The sequence below is a fragment of the Amphiura filiformis genome, chromosome 8 (genome assembly GCF_039555335.1).
Source record: "Amphiura filiformis chromosome 8, Afil_fr2py, whole genome shotgun sequence".
NCBI classification, from domain to species: Eukaryota; Metazoa; Echinodermata; class Ophiuroidea; order Amphilepidida; family Amphiuridae; genus Amphiura; species Amphiura filiformis.
Window position 1 is genome coordinate 29,566,011 of NC_092635.1, and position 25,999 is coordinate 29,592,009.

Consider the following 25,999-nt stretch of genomic DNA (forward strand, 5'->3'; position numbering starts at 1 on the left):
CGCGCTCACGTGTAACACACACGCATTTACTTGCACTCAGCGTATACAACACTGGAAAAGTGTGGATTAATCACAACGTTTGTCTCTTGTACAAAGGTATAGGAAGAGCGTGTTGAATTACTAAAGAATGTTGTTAAGAAAAACAATTAGACTTGAATGTGATGAAAGCAAATTGTGAAGGTGCTTGATATTTCAGCATCTTTAGAAATAACTGAAAATGTCAAGTAATTCAATGAAAACACAATTATTCATCAGATGAGAATCTTGTCAACCAAACCTTTGTGATCAATAATATTGTAACATTAGTAAACACACATATTCACACTTATTAGTTGAATTATACTGTTTAATAGTAGGCATGATAAGATTGCAACAATTCAATCTAGCTAAATATTGCAATGGGGTCAGTCCATGTCAAAACAGACTGAGTGTACACCCACCCTCTTGGATTATGCTCTCCTTTGGCTCAGGGGTACCTTTCATGGACCCCTAGGTGAGGTCACAAGAAAAAATTCAAATTCAATTTCGTTTCGAATGGCGGGCCATCTAAGTTTGGCGACCTTGACCAAAATTGGGAATTTAAGGTGTCCAAATGACAAAGCGCTCTCTTTGAGAGGCATTTTCTTCTTAATTAAATCAGTTGTGACCCTCTTTTTGAATGTGGTCACTCACTGGCTGTGTCTGAAATGCGTAATGCCAACAAAGCTTGATGTCGGAATTTTGTTGGGATTTCAGAGGGGTCAAAATCAGCACTTCATACTGTTCAATCAAATTATCTTTGATTTTGAAGGACCCATGATAATGCCACAGTGCACTTATAGGTCCTAATTATGTTCAGAATGGATTAACCATGTGCCAATGTCTATGAGCAATTCAAAAAAGAGAAATTTCTAGACCCCCTACAGAATTTTAGGCCCCCTAAAGTGGTTCAGCCACAAATGGCGCTTAAAATCGGCAAATTTTGACACCTAATAACTTTAGGTCGGAATTTCTAGTCTTTTGCATCTGAAAGAATGTAGTCTAATGTTACTAGGAACATAAGATTTGTTTTGTATTTTTGTGTTTTGATACTTTCAAAAGGTCGTTGACCTATGAACATTTTTTCGTCATAGCGCCTCCTGAAAGGTCTGACACATAACAAACTATACATTTTGGAATCCTCATGACCATACGAGTAATTTGATATATTACTTGACATAATTGGAGCATTCTGAAAATTTGACCCCATAACCTGTACTTTGCATGTGCATCGCTGCCAGGAAGTGCATTTTTGACCCCCTTAAAAATCCATACAGAGGATTAGAAAGTAGTTTTTTCTTATTACTTGACTCAAGAGCAACTTGAAATATCAGGATAAAAAATACAAATGGCTATAAAGTGATCAAAAATATAAAAAAATATCATACTAAAATTGGCATTTTGTACCGTATCCTGTATGCATGGTATGTTAAAAAAAATGACTATTTTTGAAAGCGTCAACTTAATACTAAAACACAAAAAATACAAAACAAATCTTATGTTCCTAGTAACATTAAACTACATTCTTTCAGATGCAAAAGACTAGAAATTCATATCTGGTGTACACCTAAAGTTATTAGGGGTCAAAATTTGCCGACTTTAAGTGCCATTTGTGGCTGAACCACTTTAGGGGTGGCCTAAAATTCTGTAGGGGTCTAGAAATTTCTCTTTTTTTTTTAATTTCTCATAGACATTGGCATATGGTTAATCCATTCTGAACATAATTAGGACCTATAAGTGCACTGTGACATTATCATGTGTCCTTCAAAATCAAGATAATTTGATTGAACAGTACGAAGTGCTGATTTTGACCCCCTCTGAAATCCCAACGAAATTCAAATCTATCTTTTTTGGCATTAGGTATTTCAGACACAGCCAGTGAGTGACCACATTCAAAAGAGGATCACAACTGATTCAATTAAGAAGAAAGTGCCCCTCAAAGAGAGCACTTTGTCATTTGGACCCCTTAAATTCACAATTTTGGTCGAGGTCGCCAAACTTTGATTGCCCGCCATTCATAAACGAAATGAAATTTGAATTTTTTCTTGTGACCTCACCTAGGTATCCATGAAAGGTACCCCTGAGCCAAAAGAGAGCAAAATCCAAGAGGGTGGGACGTGTACACTCAATCTGTTTCGACATGGACTGACCCAATGTTTTTCTAATCATTTTCTCAAACCAATTTTAGTTTCATACACATGTATACTACAACTGGTTCAAAATACTTCAGGTGTGTACCTAATATTACAGTAGTGAAATTGTTAGAAATTTTCTTATCTCTTATATTTCTAGAACAGAAAAGCAGAAAGGAAGCTATGACATGGTTGGGCTTTGTGGAATGATCCCTCCGGATTCTCGAAAGGTGTGAGGATGGTAGCTCCTCTACATTGTTTGCTCTATAAACCATTTATTATTGAGCAAAACTGCTTACTCTACAATTGATGTAATGATAATGTATCTATAGGGTCTGGATCAATAATGCGAATATTATTTATATTTAGCTAAATTGATTTGTTGTCTTAAATTAATTTGAACATTAATGAAAATAGATTTTTTTTATTACTTGAGAAACTGAATATTTATTTAGTTAATTAGTAGTTGAATCCCCCTTAGGCAGGCAAGACAAATGATACAATTTACACTGTGAGTGATTTTCTAGATCTTGCATATCATGAAGTAGTTGTGTGCTTGGCTGGGGTGGATTCTTAGCATGGTTAGTGTAGCTACAGAAATTAAGAAGGTCAAGTAGACAGTAAAAAAAAAAAGCGCAGTGATTTATAGTGCGCTACGCATAGGCACAACACCTAGACGTTGATCCACAAGCCTCGGCACACTTTACAGGTTGTCGCTGACCACTACTGCCCTACATCATTCCATAAACCATTTTTAAAAAGAACAATTCAGGGACTTTGCTGCTACAAGAGCGCACACCCTATACATTCCACAAATAACCATCGCAACCAGGATCCCCGAGTTTCGTACGGGTTACAACAAGACAATTAGTCCAGGGGAATTTCAAGCTGTAACTCAATTTGTCCACGAGAGCGTGTAGGCACCGCCAGGGTTCGAACCCGCAACCTCTCGCACCATAGTCGAATGCCTTATCGATTGAGCTAACTTGTTAGTGTTTTACCACCACTCCCAAATGTCTACAGCTGGTGGTAATGGTTGTGAGATAGTATAATTTCAGTCTGATTTACATAATAGATTTGTTTTGTATAACTTTTTTATGGAAATGGAAATCCCATTTTGCATTCTGGTTCACCATTTCCTATTTCCTACGGTATTAGACTGTATGGTGATAGGCTATGGTTTGACAGGACCAAAAGTGTAGCCTGGTGTCATGATTTTTATTCTCAATGGGCTACAGTACAGTAGGCAAGTAACGAGCCTGATACAAGGTCTGTACATGTAGCCCATTTATTTTCACCCTTGTTGACAAGTAAATGCCTACATGTCTGCTCCAAGCATTTTACTAAAACATGAAGTTAATAATTTTTGAAATTTCTTTCAATGTACACATGTATACAGAAAACTATAAACTCTATTTTAGGTAGGCACTGGGAAAACACATGATTTTTGACACCAAATTTTGCGCACCAGTTTTAGAAAATTTGCCATTTGTCCATAATATTCCCAAAATGTGTGCATTTTCCCAAAAAAGTTTGCAGTTCTTAAAAATAAGGTAAGTATTAAATTATGCAGCGCAGAGATGAATGCATTAATAATTTCAAGCCCTACAGTCTATTTTCTATACTTTTTTCTGCATGGATTGTATATCAATTGCAGATTGCCATGGATTTTTAACATTTTTGTGAAAATGTACGTTTTTTGAAAATTAATACTTTAAAGATTAATATCTTTGGAAAAATCTTAAAATTCGCGGCTGAACTTAAAATTCGCGATTATACCCAAAATTTGTCACAGATTTTGGCATTTTTTGCGCATCACAAATTCTCTCGGTGCTTCATTTTAGGATGTGTTGGACAAGAAAGAAGGAAAACAAGCTCTTTGACATTTGCAATGTGACCTGGCTCAAGGCAGCTGAATTCAAATGTACAATGTACATGTTATGAATATTGACATAACCCCAAACCAATCAGGGTTTGAAATCTAAGCTAAGGAAGTACATTGGGTCCATTGATGTTGCTGTACTTACTGACAGAAATGCTTATTATGTGTACTAAACAGGCATCTAGGTCAAGCGTGCAGAATAAATTGCACAAGGTGAATTGTTTAAGTGGACCAATTATGATTTAAATTCTAGAGATGAATAGAGATTAGGGGATGCTATGCCAATGGCATTTTGGTTTACTTATCATTAAGACTGATGAGCACAAATAGAACAAAGATAATAAAAGAAACATCAGAAAGACCAATTGTTTTACTTAAGCTTGCTTCAAATACATATTAAATTGTATTATTTGCGGCGTAAATCACATTTTTTGGTTCCAAGAGTCCTTGGTTCAGCCAAGTGCTAGGATCATCAGATCATAAGTGGTTTAAAACACTAAACAAGAGCGATAACCGCACCATAGCTGAACCATGTGGCTTCGGCAGTATATTGTGGTAGGCCTATACCACTGTCATCATTGCATTTAAATTTCAGCTCAATTGAAGCATTTTGAAAACTTGACATTTGACCCCTTTATTGCCCCTTAATGACCTTAAATGAATTTTAAAATATTTTAAACATGTTTAGAATGTCATAAGGATCATTATGTTTAAATTTCAGCTCAATCTGAGCATTTTGGAAAACTTGACCTTTGACCCCTTTATGACCCCTTAATGACCTTAAATGTTTTTAAAATGTTTCGAATGTCATAAGGATCATTGCATATAAATTTCAGCTCGATTGGAGCATTTTGAAAAACTTGACCTTTGACCCCTTTATGAATGACCTTAAATGAATTTTAAAATATTTTTTAAATGTTTACAATGTCATAAGGATCATTGCATTTAAATTTCAGCTCAATTGGAGCATTTTGAAAACCTTGACCTTTGACCCCTTTATGACCCCTTAATGAAATGAAATAAATGTTTAAATGTTTTAAACATGCTTAGAATGTCATAAGGATCATTGCATTTAAATTTGAGCTCAATCGGTTAAAATGACCTTTTTTGACCCCTGTGACCCCAGGATGACCTCTGACGTTTGGAAATATTTTTATTATATTCTTTATGTTTTCCTCTTTCATATGACACCACTCATGGGGTCATACCTTCGTGGCATTTAGAGATATGTCCATTTCAGACCAAATGGTTAGTCAGTTAGTAAGCTAGTAAGTAAGTAAGCTAGTAAGCTAGTAAGTAAGTAAGCTAGTAACATTCACTCATATAGGCTGATACCATTTCATGGTTCAGCAAAAATAAACGAAGATGTCATTTGCGTTCCCTTCATAATCTATAATAAAGATAGAGAAATGCATTCAAAATCAATGTATTTTAAATTTTAAATAGGTTATGAAGTTCACCCTCTCGGGAGTTTCGTGTTTTGGGTTAGAAATCACATATTTTGTGTTTTTTGGAAAATCAAGGTATTCCTAGCAGGCATGGTGAAACAGAAGTTGTCTGTAATGTACCTTGAATGATAACGTTTCAAAGGTAATGCAATTGGATATTTACTTGAATGAAGATTTCAAAAAGATTTTTGGTGCTTTCAAACAGTGTTGAAAACAAGTGCCAGAAGGGAGAGTAAACTTAAAAATATTTTGACATTTCATCCCAAATTGTTTTCTTAGTGTACGCATGTATACATACATTCATGCATGAATATACATACATACATACATCATACACTAATGAGCAGAATTGTTTTTACTCTACAGTTGTACAGAGGTGTAAGTCTTCCGAAATTCCCGAATTCGAAATGTGGCAAAAAAAAAATCCGAAATGTAAAAAATTTTTTTTTTTTTTTAAATTTAATTTTTTTTTTTTTTTTTACATTTCCGGGATTGAATGATGATAATTCGTCATAAAAAGAGCCCCCCAATTTTTTTTTGAGGGGGTGATACCCTGCAGCCTAATCCCCGGACAAGCTTGTGTGCCCTTCCAGAAATTTGGCGAGGTACTCGCCTTTGGCTTGCATGTTTTTCAGGGAGTGGATCATTACCTCACTTACACCTCTGGTTGTTTCATGTTCTAGTGTACCGGTATGTACATGTACATTAGATAACTTAGTAATTAGTAATTCATGTACTACCAATGTGCTAAACTAACATACAGTGTGCACATTACACCTGCAACTCGGATATTGAATTGCTAAAGGAAGAATACTGTCTAGCAAGCAAATCACAGTGGGTTTTGACTCTGAGAAACAAAATAACAGCTTTTGAGATTCAATCTGACCACACAGGTATTCTACAGCAGGCAGGCAGGCATGCACATCCCGTATTCCTTTCATGTGGCGTCCCAATTAAGTGACTCCCTAGTTTTTCATCTGCTTTGAGAGCACGCACGATCCAGGGCCTCTCGTGTTTGCATGTTCTGTCGTCTGCAATAATGAAAATGAGATGAATCGACGAAATCCAAACAAAATTTGTACATTTGAGAGATGAGAAGCGAAATTAGATTTCCTCTTCCTAGGAGTGAGATTTCTATTGTAGGATGTGTGCTTCTAGCATATCATACCACATGGGCTTGCGCATGTAATACAGTCTCTGTGATTTGTAATGGTTATATCATGATTGTAAAACTAAACCAGGTAACTTTTTTCTTAATTTCATTGTGGTTCCAACTTAGCAGCCAAGTATCATGGTAATTGAAAAACAAGAAATGTCTTTAAAAAAGACAATGCCTCAAGAGATTCCAGCGGGCACCATCTGTTATTTGCCATAAGAGATACTTGAAATGCTAGCTTTAAGCCTAGTACAAGGAACTTATACTATGTCCTCATTCACAAACTGATACTATCTGTCCATCGCACAGTATAAGACTATTACCGTAAGGCAGCGTATTGAATGAATATTAAACAGTCAAGAATAAGCTCCGCCACCCGCTGTTTCGGATCCCTCACTGTCTCCCAAAACATCAAAAGCGTTGCAACGATACTTACTTAAGACTGTCCTTTTTCACACAACGCAGACAAAGTAAGGCCAACTTGCCTACAAATGGTCAAATTTTGGCACGAAATATCTCTGTGTAATCCTATGCAAGTCCCACATCACATCCATCACATCGATATCGGCGATCATATTTTTTTTTACTGAAGTTAGGCTAGGCTGGTTACCACCAGCGTCATGCGCGTGACGTGACACAGCTAAAATAATCAACCGAAATCGGGGATCATTAAAACGTCAACAATTTCAAAATACGCAATGACAGTAAACTTAATGGCGAAGCGGTCCGAATTTTGAGCCATACAAGTTTACGTGGTGAACTAGCTTTATTTAAGCCATCTTGCAATGGTAATAATTCTGATGTATTTAATGCAGGAATATACACACCCAGTTTTTGCCCACTTTGTACATAAATTTTAAATTTACACACCCAGTTTTTTAAATTTACACACCCAAACCTTCTGATCCTGCCTAAGACCCTGCCTAGCATGGAGGACAGGCCTAGGCAAAATCTTTTTTTTCTAATAATTTCTCCATAAGCGTCATTTATGTCAACAAATTGTTCGCAAATCCACAGCAGGGTTGCAAATATACCATATGTCACTTTCGGAGTGCGACAATTTGTACAGATAAATTTATCACAGGTATTTTTCTATTAATTTGGCCATTCGTCTGCATATTACCAAAAATAATGCATTTTGGGCGCACCGTTTCTCCACTGAACGTTATTTATGTCGACAAATTGTTCGCAAATCCACCACAGGGTTGCAAATATACCATACGTCACTCGGAGTGCGACAATGTGTACAGATAAATTTATCACAGGTATTTTTCTATTAATTTGACCATTCGTGTGCATATTACCAAATATAACCCATTTTGGCCCACCGTTTCACCGCGAACGTCATTTATTGCGACAAATTGTTCGCAAAGCCACCATTTAGTTTTAAGAATATAATACATGGCATAAAATGTGACAATTTATCAATTTATTTTGCAATTTATCAAAATAAATTGATAATGAACGCTTTTGTGGATATTTGCCAATACAATTATACATCTGACATGTATATGAATTATGATTATGTCTTCAGGCTGTCTTCAGTCAGTAGGAATTCAGATGAGTACATGCAGCTGAGACTAGTCAATGCTAGTCTCAGGTTGTAGTAAGCTACAAATTTCAAATGTAGGACTTGTTCTCATTGCTTACCTGTGTTTCACATCATATTTTGTGGTCAAAATGATTACAAATGTGTAATTTGCAATCATTTCCGACGGCTAGTAAGGATGTGAATGCACACTAAACCCCGGGCCGTGACACTCGTATTCAATCCCTGTATAAAAGTGAACGGCAGTTGACACATCGTAAGTTTGAGTGACAGTTGCTAGGCATTTTAAATACAAGATGGCGGATGTCGATCGAGTACGTGCTATTTTATCAGCAAAAATACAGCTGATTTAGCCAAATTCAACATGGGGTCATCGGTTATAATATTTTCCTAGCATATTGAGCTAACACCACAGCTACATGGTTTTTCACAATATACTAGTAATAAAATAAAGAAAATCAGTAAGCTTAAGATGAATATACCTGGGGGAGATCGGGGGAAAGTGGAACATATTTTTTGTCCAGCCCAAACAGGATTACGAAGCAAGCAAGGCAAAACGTAAGGTTTACAAGATACATATTTGGTGCATACGCACCAATATGAACCTCGCGCCAATCAACCTTTTTGTTCCTTATGACCGGAGGAAAAGTTCGACATATCGCACGACACTGTAGGATATTTGATTAAAAGATACAGAGTTAAGTGCACAAAGTACAATAAGTGACTATATCTCATTAACCAATGATCGTACAGATACGCCGACCACTGAATTTTTTGTTCCTTATGACCAGACGAAAAGTTTGACATATCGCACGACTCTCTAGAATATTTGGTTAAAAAGATAGAGGGTTAAATGCACAAAATTGGAAAAGTAACTCTATCTCATTAACCAATGATCCTACAGATATGCCACCGCTGACTTCTTTGTTCCTTATGGCCAGAGGAAAAGTTTGACATATCGCACGACTCTGTGGGATAATTGGTTAAAAAGATAGTGCGTTAAGTACGCAAAGTAGAAAAAAGTGACTATATCTCATTAACCAATGATCCTACAGAGATGTGACCACTGACTTTTTGTTCCTTATGACCAGAGGAAAAGTTTGACATATCGCATTTGCGACTCTGTGGGATATTTGGTTAAAAAGATAGAGGGTTAAGTACACAAAGTACAAAAAAGTGACTATATCTCATTAACCAATGATCCTACAGAGATGTGACCACTGACTTTTTGTTCCTTATGACCAGAGGAAAAGTTTGACATATCGCATGCGACTCTGTGGGATATTTGGTTAAAAAGATAGAGAGTTAAGTACAGAAAGTAGAAAAAGTGACTATATCTCATTAACCAATGATCCTACAGAGATGTGACCACTGACTTTTTGTTCCTTATGACCAGAGGAAAAGTTTGACATATCGCATCGACTCTGTGGAATATTTGGTTAAAAAGATAGAGGTTAAGTACAGAAAGTAGAAAAAAGTGACTATATCTCATTAACCAATGATCCTACAGAGATGTGACCACTGACTTTTTGTTCCTTATGACCAGAGGAAAAGTTTGACATATCGCACGACTCTGTGGGATAAAAAGATAGAGGGTTAAGTACACAAAGTACAAACAAGTGACTATATCTCATTAACCAATGATCCTACAGAGATGTGACCACTGACTTTTTGTTCCTTATGACCAGAGGAAAAGTTTGACATATCGCATCGACTCTGTGGTATATTTGGTTAAAAAGATAGAGAGTTAAGTACAGAAAGTAGAAAAAAGTGACTATATCTCATAAACCAATGATCCTACAGAAATGCGACCACTGACTTTTTTGTTCCTTATGACCAGAGGAAAAGTTTGACATATCGCATTTACTCTGTGGTATATTTGGTTAAAAAGATAAAGGGTTAAATGCACAAAGTAGAAAAAGTGACTATATCTCGTTAACTAATGATCCTACAGATATGCGACCACTGACTTTTTTGTTCCTTATGACCAGAGGAAAAGTATGACATATCGCATCGACTCTGTGGTATATTTGGTTAACAAGATAGAGGGTTAAATGCACAAAGTAGAAAAAAGTGACTATATCTCATCAACCAATGATCCTACAGAGATGTGACCACTGACTTTTTTGTTCTTTATGACCAGAGGAAAAGTTTGACATATCGCACGACTCTGTGGGATATTTGGTTAAAAAGATAGAGGGTTAAGTACACAAAGTACAAAAAGGATGCAGCCAAAGATAGGAGCTTGTAGTCACCTGCTCCGCAGCCGACTGATGATTCCGCTTTGCCCCGTGTTCCACTTTGCCCCGATCTCCCCTAAATATTCGTCTCCGGCTGAACTATTTAGCTACCGTTCACAAAAAATTGGACACTGTTGTAGGACGGGGGGTGACGGCCCTTTAAATATCCCTAAAATCCTTCACAGATACCTTATTTCAGATTAACTTCTTTAAAACAATAAAAACTTTACACATTCAAAGCTTTATATTCTTTTCAAAGTCCAGAATCAAGTCAAACATTTTTATAATCACTCTTCAAGGCAAACATTTTACTACAACCCTGTATAAAGAATTTATGACCGTCCCTGTCATTTTTTTTTTTTAATGCATAATTCATTAGCCCGAAATGCAGACTCATTGAGCATTTTGTACTGTAAGAACTTCGTGGCAACATGGAAAACGTAGCCCAAATGTACTTGACAGAATGATTTGTCATGGCAATCCGCCATTATTTAGCCCAATAGTCGTGTTTCATGTTCCAATTCGAATACATACTGCTTTCGGCAGAATAATTTTTTTGAACATAGAAATGCAATGTATTTAAAGAAAAAACAACAGCTTTGATTTAGAGAATCTATAGTCACTATGTTCTGATTCTGACTCCCGAAGCTCATGTTACAGTTTAGGCCAAGAAAAAAAATTGTTTGCTTGCCCTCAAATGAATTTTAACAATTAGGTCGGTCGGTTGGTCAGGATTTCTTTTTTTTCTTTTCTTTTTTTAAATTACTAGCAAATTCTAATGTTTGCATTAATTAAGACTCAAAATATGACAAATCAGACAATTTTGTTGTTAAAATGAATCAATTAACATCACAAAACAACTATAATGTTGAACACAACCTTCTAAAATACATTTTTTTACATCTTCAGAATGCAAAAATTTGAAAAGAAAAAAAAGCTTTTTCAGGAATTTCCAAAAATAGGGTCGGTATTCTTTTGTAGAGTAAATAGAAAAAAACCCTTTTTTTCTGATTTCCAAAATTAGGGTCGGTCTGTTGAGGGCAAGCAAACATCTTTTTTTTTTGGCCTTACGCTCAACTGAAGTAGGAGTTTTAAGAATTTGCAATTGATACTTGCAAGGCTTGCTGATAACAAGCTTTATGATAATTAGTCTTAATTGCACAAGTTTATTCTGCTTTTAAAATAATATAACCAAATCAGACAAATTGATTATTTTACAAATTGATTATTTTACAATTTTATTCAATGCATCTACTTCAATATGGATTAGATCCTCTTCCATGCATTTTTCACTAACTTGCAAATCTATAGACCTGTTTCATGAATGCAAAATGATGTAAGAGTTATATTTCTTCAGTATTTTAATGAACAAAATGATAAAAAACTTATTCTATAAGAATCATTACATTATTCTCTGATTTCATGAATATTATCCGATTTCAATTAGTTCGAATGAGAAATTATGCACCAGGCATCCAGGTAAATTGATATTTATTTACCTACCGGGAGATGGAACACTTTTGAGTCTTCTCTGAAGCTCTTACATACATTTTAAAATGATGGTTATGCAACTTCAAAGTTCGTTAGTACAAAACAGAGACATGTGAAGATAAACACGCATTTAATAAACGTGCACACACACACACACTGGCCCATAGAAGTAATCGCTGCCAAACATGGACCATGCACAGAACTCTGCAAACACAGTCGTATACATTATTATGTTTTCAATGGTTAGGGCAAAAAAAAAAAAGGTTGGTCTCAAAGCTTGCGCGCGCATTTGTAATTTCGTGAGATTTGGGAAAAAAAGAAATGCAGAATTTTTTTTTATTTCAAAAAAAATTTGTTTTTCTGGAAAAAATTCGGCGAAGATTTTTTTCTCCAAATACCATGAAAAATTCGAATAAAAAAAAAAAAAAAAAAAAAATCGCATTTAGCATTTGTTTTCAAACCACTTGTGAGCTTTGAGACAAACCATTATTTTTTTTGGCCTTATTGCGGACATTTTTGCTTGTCAGCCATGGATGTTCTGAATCAAGTCTTTTGGTGGATAATCTGCATGAGTGGAGTAACTTGATACATTGTCTTTGGGAACAACGTATGTATTGTCCGCAATATGTGATACGAAACATGTGGCCAATAGTGCACAATAGCATTATGACTTGTGTATCATTTCTAGGGGATATATGTAAGCATGTTTCTTAATTTGGGAAAGCAAAATTCCTGCAAATGTCAAATTTTACTAGGATGGAGCATCGATTTAAGGACATGCAGAGGGGATTTAGCATGTTTAGTAAGATCTTTTGAAGTACAAATTTATATAGTATTGTAATACATTATCAATGCATAATACACACCATACAGACTTAAGAACACAAATAGCCGATACAGGCCTCATAGTGCAGTTAACTGAGATTGTAAACATGCTCTCAATATAAGGACAGCTTATACAAGGACAGCCTATACTCAAAGATGAGCCAAATTGGCCCCTAGAGACTACTGTAATTGTTTACATGGATACAACTGCTAGCTGTCCTACACAATTCTCTTTATCATGTTTTGTCAACAAACAAATTGGGAAATCATTTTGATCATAATTCGCTCTTTGCATGGATCCGCCATCTTGCTACCAAAATGAGGTTCTCCCTGCAAACGCATGGGCAAAATGTGCATTTTTGTTTCTCACGCTTTTCTAGTAACGCACAAGAAGGCTTTTGCAATGCGTACGCGGTAATTAAAGTATTCATTTGACATTTGCGGTTAGAACCTCGTTTTGGGATGACCGTGCGATCGGCGAATTAGTCAATCTTTTTTTTTTAGCTTTGTTTTTAAAATTTTGTTTTATAAGGAGAAATAAAGTATTGATTTCTAAATAACATGCATATTTAGAATGCGCAAGGTTTGAGACTTAATCGTTTTTTATGTTGTCCTTGGCCAACATCATTCACAATAAAGTTGACCCATTGCCACGGCAGTAAATTTAAACTCATTAAATAATAAAGAATGCAGGTTACCATTTGTTCAGTGCAGAGGGGACCAAGACAGGCCCTCTCTGACATTACAAAATCCACCAGTTCTTTCCTTCCCTCCACACAAACACACCCTCAAGGAAATGGGACCAGTTGTAGGTACTTGTACGACCATAAGGACAGGAATTCTCAATTCTGTGACGTAATTAAAATATTTGCATGGAAAGGGTGACGTTATGACACCACACACCGCCCCATTTCATGTTCCCTTACTCTGTGTGCAATTTGTACACTTTTCTATGCTATGAGCTAAAGGAAATTGTATTCAATATGTTCATAAATTGTTAGCATTTAGGAAGTCAATATTAAGAACAGACGAAATAGCTAAAAATTGGTAAAGCGCAAAAACTTTCATGTACACAAAAATTACTACTTTTATCGAACTATGATTTCAAAAATAAAGATTTAAACCAATCTTTTATGGTACGGTACCTGTTAATAGCAGTGATGATCATGTAATATATTTAAAACAATCATTAATTCATTATTTGATTGTTTTTACTTTTATAAGATTTAATTATTCCAAGCCTGTCAATGCTGAAAAAGGTCACTTTTCAATCAATTTCAACGACCCAAAATAACTTGTTATTCTATCGTATAGAAGATTATAAAAGATCATTGGAATAATTTGTTATATCATGGTCACTGCACAATACCTTGGACACCCCCGTTTATTTATCGTTTGCATGATGCGTCAATAGTTTCGTGAATATAATAATCCTGATTTAATATCGACAGGGAGAGAGAAGAAAATCTTTTGAAAACTAATATGAGATTTTCAGTGTCAACAATTACAACCAAATGTTCAGCGTCGCAGCAGGTCTATTTTGAGATGCGTCCCCATTGACAAAATCAAGAATCAATACCGACGATATATGCAACGATGAAGATCTTTTGAAAGGCAATAGAGATAGCAATAGTGACCCAATATCTTGTATACATGCCAATAGCCCTAGTGGTCAAATGGCATATTTTCACTGTTTAGAAATTTCAATGTATCCATTGAAAAATGAGAAAACAGTAAAAGACAAAAATTGCAACAACAACAAAAAAGCAGAACATAGCCCCTTTAATTTAGTTAATATCATCTGCTATAATAAGCTTTAGAGCAGTTTCAAGAAGGATACATGTTATCAGCTTCATCGGTTTCAAGATCACCAGTCTGCAAGAAAATTTGGTCAAATCTATAATGTCTTACATAATTTGTTGTCAACAAGCTATTTTCAATAATTTATTTGGGAAAATAATGATCAATGGGAATGATAACTGTGTGTTTCTTTTAAATAATTCCACTTCCAATTGATCATCTGACTAAAATAATTGATGAATTGTTCTTTTAAAAGTGTACTTTTATTACTACTTACATGCAAGACTAATATTTTTATCTCATATTTTTTATTTCTTTTCAGGAACCCATGAAATCAAGAGCACCACAACTTCATTTAGAATACAGGTTTTATAAGATGTTAGGTCAATCAGGTAAGTCATTTTCAATTCAAATGCATCAACTTTTAAAAATCTTAAAATTTCACAGTGTATACACTGAGCTACATGTAGTGGCAAATATTTCATCAGCAGATGGGTCTTTATATTTCAGTATCACTAAACAATGTTCTTGCAGTTCTGTCAACAATTTGATTTGACTTCAGTTGGTGACATAAACTTCTATTGCCAATGCATGTACACTCCTTGATTAGCATGTCAACTGAAGCATTGGCAAATTAATTCTTACAAAATCTCGTAAAAATAATGATGTGCATGAATCAAAAATTATATTACATTGTATTAAAATAAGTGCAAATTATGTTTTACAAGTCCTCACAGTTTAGACATTTCATCTTCTGTGCAAAGATTCTATCAGTAAAGATCTAGTCGCTGCATATCCTCGGACAATCCTCCTACTCTCATCCCTATACGATCAGCTAATAGAAGGAACTGCACACTCTGGGGATGAGAGTAGAATTGCAGTAGCTATAGTCTTGTTGTGTCTCAAGTTGAGAGTAACGCCATGTTAGATTTCAAGTGGCAGATTCGAATTGCACATGTTAAGCTATTTCTGTGGGATATACACACGTGTAGCAGGGTGATTTGTCCGTACGCTGGCGACACAACTGCGTAAACGCACTGATTTGAATCTGCCACTGCAAGATGCAACATTGCCTTATTCTCAACTAGAGACAAGACACACTATAGATCAACACATAATACCAAACCATGAGGGATTCAGCTAATTGTGAATTTTTTAGCAAAGCAAGAAAACAATTTGGCGCATCAGCTTTCCATAAAACTGTAGTATCGTTATGAAATACCTTAAGAACCTGTGTCTCTAAAAGTTTCCAAAAGCTATCATAATTGGGGTCTAATAAATGTTTTGACCAGATTAATTTCTGAGCTTCTGAAAAAGCCTCAACGTCAATCATATGTAACCCTCCAACACTATATATAATCATTGAATAAATAATTTCTTTTAACCCTGGCATTCCCACCATAATAATATGTTGTTACACGTGCATTGAAGCTGCATTTACTGTAAGTGATCACGATGAAGTACGTACAGTAGTCTCACATTGACATCAATAAAATGTGTCTACATGCAGCGTTTGAACTCGAATCGGAAGTTGGTGACCCAATATGTTCTGTTGTTTCCTCAATCTGTGGTTGATACTGACATTGAAGTTGGTGAGCGGCTTCCTGTAGTTGTCAAAGCGTCAACCCAGACTTGTCATTTTCATAGCTTTGAAAAGCTCCAATAAAAATTGATGTAGTCTGAATGTGTGAATGAAAGGCTGTTATAAAAGAATCAAAAATGTATATATTTAAAGAGCTATTTCTACTCTGTGAGCTCATCCAAGTAGAAAAACTATTTTAAGAATTAAAATTTCTAAATTCAATCTGATCTACTGAACTAGTTTTGGAGTGGCATCCTTTTGTACATGTAGCCACATGATCAGTCAGTCTGATATAGGATGTGAAATTATCGCCACTCCAAAGCGTAAGGCCAGTAGATCAAATTGAATTTGAAAATTAATACCTGTTGTGATTGAACTTTCAGAGGGAGTTGGAAACTTGTGATACGTCTTACTTTAAAAAAAGATGAGCATTCTAATATTATGCAATGCGAAACATTTGAACCAAACCTACATTGTTCAATGCCTGCTCCTCAGAGTTGTCATGGTCGAGTTGAGCCATTTCTTACAATATATCGAGTCGAGTCAAATGATTTGAGTCACTTTACAATCTCTATGGGGAAAATTCATTTCATTTTTGAGAAGTTGGCTCTTTAGTCATGACTCGTTACAAGTCTACAGAGATCCTAGCACAGTCTATTTCTGAATGCTACTCAATCATTCAGGAACTCAATTAATTTCAGGGGTAGAGTAGAACCATAATAGATTTAAAAGAGAAAAATGATGTATGTAGTGGAAAGGACTGCTGAGGGGAATTCTTAAAACTGAAATCGCCCAGCATCCCTTAAATCTCCCAAATATAAACATTGAAACGATTTAATCCCAAGTGGTGAACTCAACGCCACTGTACCATAAATAGGATTGCAGATTTAATCAATGAGGAATGAAGGAGTGTAGCTGATTGTGTATACCCTAGCGTGAATGTGTGTGTCTCCTCACCATTCATCACCATGTATTGGGTTCAGTGTGTTTGGTACATTGAATGGATACAGTACATGTATGTGGATAACACCTGTCAGGACGTAGATCTCACCAACATGGCTAAATGTAGAACAGGTTCATCATGGTGGTGGCAGCCATGTTTACCAATGATACTTTATTACAGGCAGTGTTATGCAAGGGAATAATTAATGCTAGGCCCTATTAATTATTTTATAATACGTCTGTGCTTTCATTAATACATGGGTTGCCCCTTAACTGCAAGGGGATGCCAAGGCAAAATGCATTTAGGGGCTGTGCAATAATTATGAGCCCCCAATTTTTTCAAAATTTCAATTTTTTCAAAACTTTAAAATTTCTAAACGGCTCGCCAAAAATCGCTTGACCCCCTCTCGGCCCACCAAAAATCGCTTGCCCCCCTCTCAGCCTGCCAAAAATTCTTTGCCCCCCCCTTGCGCATGCCAAATTTTTGGGATCCCAATTTACAAACCTCAAATGGTCTAGATACATGTTGCGAGCGCAGCAAGCAGGAAAATTTGCATATTTAAGCATTTCCGTACTGTTTTTAGAGCGTTTTATTTAAAAGGCACCCCATGAATGTGTGCCAAAAATGGCTTGCCCCCCCTTCGGGCTTGCCAAAAATGTCTTGCCCCCCCCCCCCAATTTTACCCTCCCCCAGGGCTCATAATTATTGCACAGTCCCTTATAATACAAATATAACTGATATTGCACCAATATGTGATACGATTTGGTCAATGGAGGGTTGGAGGCCAAAGGTGGCAATTTTGATCAAGGCAAAAATATGGACTAAAAAAACAATAAAATGAATAAGAAAATAAGCATCACATAACTTCATAACTGTAGAACCAAGTATGCTAGATTTTTGTTGTTTTCAGTATGATAGCCTAATGTTTTTATGAGGTAATAATTATAGCAATTCAATTTTCAAAAATACTAGGCCTCCCATGGCCCTGCAAGGTGCTAACACTTCAAAGTGTTCATAGTTCTGGTCACTTGGGTTCAACTCCCTGCACAGGCATAGAATCCTATATAATATGTATCATGTTAGCTTCCATCTAAAGTTTTTGTCAGAGAAGAACGGCACTTGTTTACATTTTGAGAGCGTATACGCGGAAGTGGGGTTCTGATTGGCTGAATCAATCGTCTGACAATCATAGCAACAGACCGATAATCTGATTGGCCGATTGTGCGTGAAATTGTTGGTCAGCACAGATCGGCGCCCTTAAAGTGAACACAAAGCTTACGCGTATGTCGCTCATTAACAGGGCGCTCGCGTCAATCTGAGCAAGGGAGTGCCATTCTTCCCTGAAACCCAGTGTAGCGATCAATAACCTGAATAACATGTGTAATCCAATTCAATGCACAAGCTCATACACATGTGGTTCTTTGATGTCAACTGCATACAATAGAAACCTTGATCAATAATGAACGTTGGTCAAAAGACGAGCTTACTGAAGTGAAAAATTACGTATATGCAGAATCATCATTTATGCATATTGCCTTGAAAATCATAAAAAGCGATTGCTTGATCAACTCAAATGATTTTATTAGTGTTATTTATAAACCATATTTCAATATTTCAAAATGTTTGATATGCCTTTTGACCCAGAAATGTATGAATTTGATGCGAAATAAAGAGAAAGAGAGAATCTCATTACACGTGTTAATTACATCACACTGCATCACAATGGTCAAGTTCATGAAGAATGCTACAAACTGTTGTATGTTTTGCTATTTCGTTTTTTCTGTAGGGAATATGTTTTATCATTAAAATCGGATGTGAAAAACTATCAAAAATACAGCACAAACGGACATCACTATTTGTGGGCATAAAACAAATTATAAGAATTATACAGAAGTGACATAATAACACAATATAAATGCTGTATCTTGAAAAGGAGAGATTACTCTAATGTTAGAATCTCGGCAAGGAAACTCAGGTGAAATGAAGAAACATAATTCTGATTGATTTTGTGTGCCTTTTGAGCATTATATGTTTCAAAATTTCAAAATAAACAAAATGCGAGTAACTATGATGTCATCAACATGATAGTAATATTCATGAGGAATAATTATTGCTCACTCAAGAAAGAAATGGTTAACAAATGGTTGTATTTCATCGCACGACCTTCTAGTAACTGTATCTAGAAATTTATGTTAGTTACTTGTCAATTTTTGCCGGAAACAAGCTTTTTCTATGGTTACTGACCAGCTCATTAGCGCGGTTCATCAGACATTCTTTACCCCGGGATTACTGCCCTCTGTTGATGACAGAGCTTCGAACTCTTATCAAGGCGATATAAGAAGTGCAGGGCCATGCTCCATGGACAAGATCATGTCACCTATTGCAGTGTTGGTTTTTTGTTAAACAAAAACATTGAAATGAGTCCCAATTGATAAAACAAATTAAGTTATCTGAAGGAATTGAGGCACTAGTAATTTTGTATGGGAAAGAGAAGTAAATGTGGCCCAGTTGTCAGTTTGTTTTGCCATCTGTATCATCAGCACTTCCTATAAACCTACTAAGTAACTTGATTTATATTTTGATCAAGTGAATGTTTCCTGCATTTAAATGGTTTACATATTGAAGTAACTCAATTAGAGCAGTGCACCTTGAAGTTCAAGCCTTCCCCTTCCAATGGAATAGATTTAACCAAATTAGCTAGAGGCTGCCAGGTGATGGTACAGGTAGCAACATCCACTGGAAGCTGGATGGCCAAAGAGCTAAACAGAGAAGTAAACACAAACATCTGTAGATGCTAGTAGTGCACACTAGCAGGCATGATAATTTGGGGGATTTAAGGTGATATGAGGATATTTCTGGAAATTAGGAAATACTCTGAGTATGTTTTCAGTAGATTAATTGAGTGGGCCAAAGTACACTGATCAATATGCCTTTTGTTTGAAGCAAATCGGACATACAGTCTTCATAATACATCAGTTTATATTTTCTTTGTATCTTATTGTTTTTATCAATAATCAATGAAGTTTCTGAGCTAAAATCACTGGAAAGGCTCATTATTATGTAATTGTTGCCAATATTTTGCTACAAATCCATACATAAATGTTCAGGGTACTTACATGTACTTGCCTTGAAACTTGGTCAAAGTGTTTCTAATATGTTCTAATGTATTTTATAGTATAGCCGCCTTCTAATTTGCATAATTAATTAGCATTTATGCAAATTAGTTCATTAATTGTGCAAAAATTCCTAGATATTTTTATCTAGTTTTTAAAAATTAATACAAAAATGTTTTTGTTACTTTGACCGAAAAAAATTTGGGCCAAAATTGAGCATTTTGGTCCAAATTTGACCTCGCAGATGAATTCATCAAGTCTTTGCCATCCTAAAAATCAGACCAACGGTTTTAAAAAAGCAGTTATGAGGCCCAAAAGTTTCCATAATTCCACTCTTAAGTATACATTGACATAATTTAAGTATAAATTGACATAATTTAAGGGACTGGCTTAATATTTATGCATATTTTTGTTTTCCCTGGAGACCAGTATTGAATTTGAAAAAAGTTATTTAATTATTAATTGCAAAAAAGAGCAAAATTAGTTACAATGCTGGCGTTTATGACTTATGTCCGAGTTGTATCAAATCAATACCTTAAACTGCTCCATTGGGTGGAACATACATTTAGTAACCATGTTACCCCAAATGTTTGCTCAGAGTTTGACGTGATACGATTATTGATGAGGGCAATAATTGGTTTCCAATAATGACAAACGGATAATAAAGAGGACTGTTATTGTCGGAGGTAGGGGATCAATACGTGTGATTATGGATGGATAAGCAAAACACATCACCTTATGGTACAGACCTGTGTGCTGTGCTATCATGAAATAATGATGTTTTCACAAGAAACTGTATTTTGGGAGGAAAATTGTGGTCCGGTGCAGGGGCAAATTCAAGATGGGGTGGCATGAGGGAGGACACACATACATTTTTTTATTCTACTTAAATCTGGCTTTTGTGTGAACAGGTTTTGAGAAAGAGATATGCTCAAACCAATAAGGGGGGATGTGTATTTCTTCACTTATTTTTATTGGCATGACCTTGGCTAACCTTCCTCGACCCACCTGTATAGATTTTTTAAACCCTGTAAAAAAAGTGGTCATTGATAAAAGAAAATTGAATACAATTTGATTGCAGAAACTTTTTGACATGAGAAATTTGAAGCTTCCAAATTGTTTTTATCAGCATTTTAAAAGCAAGGATTCTCAGTCTCAGCCAATTTACAATGCAGGAATGTAAACTAATATATGGGACACAATTTTTTGCAATAATGATATTGCTATGTTGTGTTGATCTACTGGGTAGATGTTCAAAATGATGTATGTATATGCATTTGAGGCACTAGATTCTGAAATAACATTGTTCACATTATAAACAACACTTCCAAAAGCATAACAAATAATTATGAAAAATATACCGACGTCATAATTACAACTAGTGTAATTGTGCATGTGTGTGTGTGCAATTGACATTTAATATATCAGAAATCTGCCCAGACACACAATTTAGTTGTGCTTGAATTTGTACATTAACATTTGTATCAACAGCCAAACAACATATTATCTGTTGAGTATGTGGATAATTACTTATGATGCTACAGAGTCCCCTGATTAGAACATGCCCTAATTACATGAGTTGCTTAACAGAGGTGGTCTCATTATGGTCCATTTCATTTTCAATAACGAGTCTTTGCAATTTGCCAACACGAAGCGGATTTACAACATCCCACTCCAAACTGTAAGACCCAAGCCAAGCCTACAGAGACTTTAAACAACAACTTCCCAGTCTAAGTAGTCACAGCGAGCATCAACAAAAATAAATCATTACCCTCCTTTAGGACAAGAGATGGCGAAGATATGATATTTGCAATATATGATTGGGTAATAAGCGTAAACAGAGCCGAGTAGCGCGGATTTACGCCTTGGTGGAACCTGTCGTATTGATTCCTCATCACCTACACCTGCAGACGATGATGGCAAACTGATGCGGCAAGTAGTTACCATGTTAGCCAAGTGGCGACGATGAGATAAAAAAAATGGTGCAAACTATGCTGGGCTAAATTCTTGAGGCATGCATAGATGTATATTTTGTAGTTCCCTTTCAGTGTGAGCTTATTGGAGTGGTGCTTTTCATTAGCAATTGATAAACGACTACGACTTTGAGGTGCATGTTTTGGTTTGCGGGTTGAATGTAAATATTCATGTTACCTTTGTGATCTATTACAGAACTTGCAGTGAAAAAGAATAAACAAAATGGGCGTGGAATTTTAATTAAAGGAAGGTGACCTGATATATTTGGAAAATCAAATTTTTAAAAGTTACGTATAACATAAATTGTCATCCCTTTCAAGCACTCATGCAAAAAGACCATGTAAATGTTTTTTGTAAATGTGACTAATTGCTAATGGAATTGCCGACATTCATACAGCATGATATTGGTAGTCTACAGTGTTTTATTAACGATATAATCATCATCATCATGTAATATATTGCTTTCAAGTGAAAGGCCCTATTTTTCTCATAAACACATTGAAATTAGAAGTTCCAACTCAGTGTATTTCCGAAGATATCATCAAAAAACTGCCTAATTAGTCTCAAATATGGTATACCATATTTTGAGACTAATTCGACAGTTTTTTGATGATTTCTTCGGAAATATACCGATTTGGAACGCCAAATTTCCATATGAGCCTTCATCTGATACCAAAATCAGCATTTTGATGAGGTAAAGTGGGGGATGAGATTGTCAGTCAGGTTACCCACCTTTAATTGTGTAACATGCACATGTACTGAGTTTTGCTGTAAATTATGAACTAATACATGTACCCGTGAAACAAATCAATTATTGAAAGATGAGGCAGTGTAGTTGTTAGCCCACAAAATAATGCCATGTAAAGTACACATTTTGGAGAATTCAGAACCCAAAATGTATAACCAATCTGTAATGCACTGAGCATGCTCTATTTTGGCAAACCTGTATGGCGTTGCAATCTCTACTTTCAGAGAAAATGCTTTCTGTGAGAAAAATAGCTCAGTGATTTGGGTTTGCCATATTATAAAATCTACATGTATGTAAGACACCAGTGGGAAAAAGGGGGAAATTGTTTAATAATTCCCCCTGCTCCAGAGGCCATGTGGGTTTGGTGCTGTGCAGTGTATCACCAAAACAAAGAGAATATTATTTGAATGATATACCACATGAAATGTGTTCATCATAATGCACATATGAAACAATGGGAAACGTTTGAAAGAGAATCACTGTGCAGGGTCTGACCAGACTCGCAAGGTGAAAAGTACACTTGTCTTTTGCCTATGGGCATGGCTGTTTTTGAGGACGAATTAGGGATAGAGTGCACATCACTGTAACATTATTAGATGTATACAATGCAGTGTTTCTAAGGAAGTGGTTTTATTTCAAATAGAAAGAGATAGCAGGGATTTTCATTCCATTTTTGATAGCTTCTGTTGACTAGGGTATTACATGTACGGCATGCAGTTCTACGATGTATGTTTATTTGAATACAATATATGTAGCTTTAAAATCTTTCATTTAATTGATTATACGTCCATAGTTATTGGATGCAATGCTTGACCTTAGTTTAATTTGATTGAATGGCTATTTTAGGGTATGGATGACATCTACTTTGTTGTGCAGTCATGATATTTTCTGTGTATCATGGTAGCAAATTAAATCACTGTTGCTGTTTTTGGTTTTCATAGCAAAATTGCAATGCATTACAATCTTTTGTTTTTCTTTTTCAGGATTAAACAAACATACAATGTACTAGAACATTTCAAATAATATTTTTGACATTGATGAAAACATCTTTTTAGCAATGATTTTGATACTTAAAAGGGGATTTTGTGATCCACAGCCTCATCCCTCCACTTTTCTCAAAAAAGTTTTTATACCACTGGTAACCTGGCTACATAATGTTTATGTACCAAATATATCTTGCAGATTAATTTGTTTAGCAAAAAAAATGTGAAATTACAACACACTAGAATGTCTAGATGGAGCAGTGTAATACGTATAATCATACAAACTCGCGAACACAGAATCGGAATCAACTGAAATTTGGGAATAAGCTTTTTTTGTGGATATCTACTGGAAAATGTCATAAAAAGAGGATGCTAGGATCAAGAAATACTCCTTTAACCCTAACCCGCCCGAGTACTTCAAAATACTACTTGATATATGCGCTGTTCGTGCGTGCATCCCACATGGTGTGATGACGCAATTGCCCTAAGTGATATATAGGCACGGTTTCGCTGGCCAGCGAAGCCCAAGACCCGTGGCAAAGTGTCGGCGACCATCTGCTTGGCATGCGAGGGTCTCGGGTTCGAATCCACCCAGAGCAAACAACTTCTTTCTTTCTTTTCTCTCTTTATTCCTTCCTTCTTTCCCTTCCCGTCGCCAAAAAGCCCCTGGCAGGCTAGGGTTAAGATATTTGAATTATATTATAAATCCCATTTTGATCCTGTTCACCAAATTGGATATTGCAACAGTTCTGTGATACTAAAATAGTGCAATTATGAGGTTAAATAGAGGTGACAGATGTAGGTGGCGTATATGTTTGAGTTCATCCTATATGTAGTTAACAATTGCTACTTTTATAGCTTGATCTTTGGAGTTTGACCGCTGTGTGTTTTGATTACAACTGTCTGTGTGGTGTAACTGCGGTCAGTCAGGCCAAAGCATATTTGTTTTGACCGATAAAAGGTTAGTGGGATGCAACTGAAGATTCAATATGCCATTTGTTTTGGTGTGATTAGGTCAATGTTTAGCTAAGATTAAATAATCTGACTAATGATGAGTCTGGTCTTTTATTGAGCATTGTAGGGCCCAGAGTGTGAGCAGGTGGGGCTACTTGTACCTGTAATGTAGAATATGATACAGGGTGTCCCAAAAAAAAGAGGCCCCACATTGCGCCCTCTTTTTCTCCTATTTCTGAAAAGTTGGTCAAATATATTTTGGTATGTAAAGAAACCTTCAATCGTTAGCTTTAATAAACCAAAACAATTTTTTCAATCGGCTCATAACTTTTGAAGATATGTCCTTTTAAAGAAATGTATCCGTTTTCACTCTGTCCACGGAGGAGGTTTAGCTACTTCAAAGATTGAAAAGTGCATATACCATGCATGAATATAAAACATTCCTTGATGATAACTTTATAAAATAACAACTTTATTTAAGGGAATGGGCTTTACCGGTGGGCTTATGGGTTATGGATTTTGTTAAGTGTCATTAATTTGGGCTGAAATTGATGTGGGATGGGACTTCGTTTGCTATACTTGCAATTACTTATGTTTTTCTCGTTTCTTGCTTTCTTTTTATTGACAACATAAGTCATTTCTCTTTTTGGAATAAAAGGTAGCCCTGAAAAGGGCTGTTTAGTTTGTCTTTGGTTCTTTTGAAGTGAGTTTACTGTGCTGCTCTGCTCTCTACCTGGTTGCCTCCGTGACGCATACAGGTTTCAGCCCTAGTTCTCATTGCATTAATTATGCGTTGCGTACCATCCTTAAGGCCTTGTGCGCCGGATACTTGCGAATGCAGCAGTAATCTGGGTTGCGAAGATGTTTGAAGCTAGCTGGTGATCCTCGCTTATAGTGAATGCTTTCCCAAGACTAATGCTATTATCTATCCATGTCATTAACCATGTGTTTCGTTTAAAATCTTTGATGTAGCCAAACCTCATCCGTGGACAGAGTGAAAATCGGGTACATTTCTTAAAGAGGGCATATCTTCAAAAATTGTGAGCCGATTGAAAGAATTGTTTTGGTTTATTATAGCTAACGATTTAGGGTTTCTTTACATACCAAAATATATTTGATCAACGTTTCAGAAATAGGAGAAAAAAGAGGGCGCAATGTGGG

At 35.8% G+C, this 25,999-nt stretch overlaps 1 protein-coding gene across 2 annotated transcripts in view; it reads left to right on the top strand.

Annotated features, from left to right (window-relative positions):
• Nucleotides 1-25,999, top strand: part of LOC140158926 (casein kinase I-like) — a 105,777-nt gene that overhangs the window by 26,147 nt on the left and 53,631 nt on the right. For both annotated transcript variants that reach the window (XM_072182202.1, XM_072182203.1), the window contains exon 4: nucleotides 14,864-14,933. In XM_072182202.1, the coding sequence (XP_072038303.1) occupies nucleotides 14,864-14,933 (70 nt within the window). The remainder of the gene's footprint in view (nucleotides 1-14,863; nucleotides 14,934-25,999) is intronic.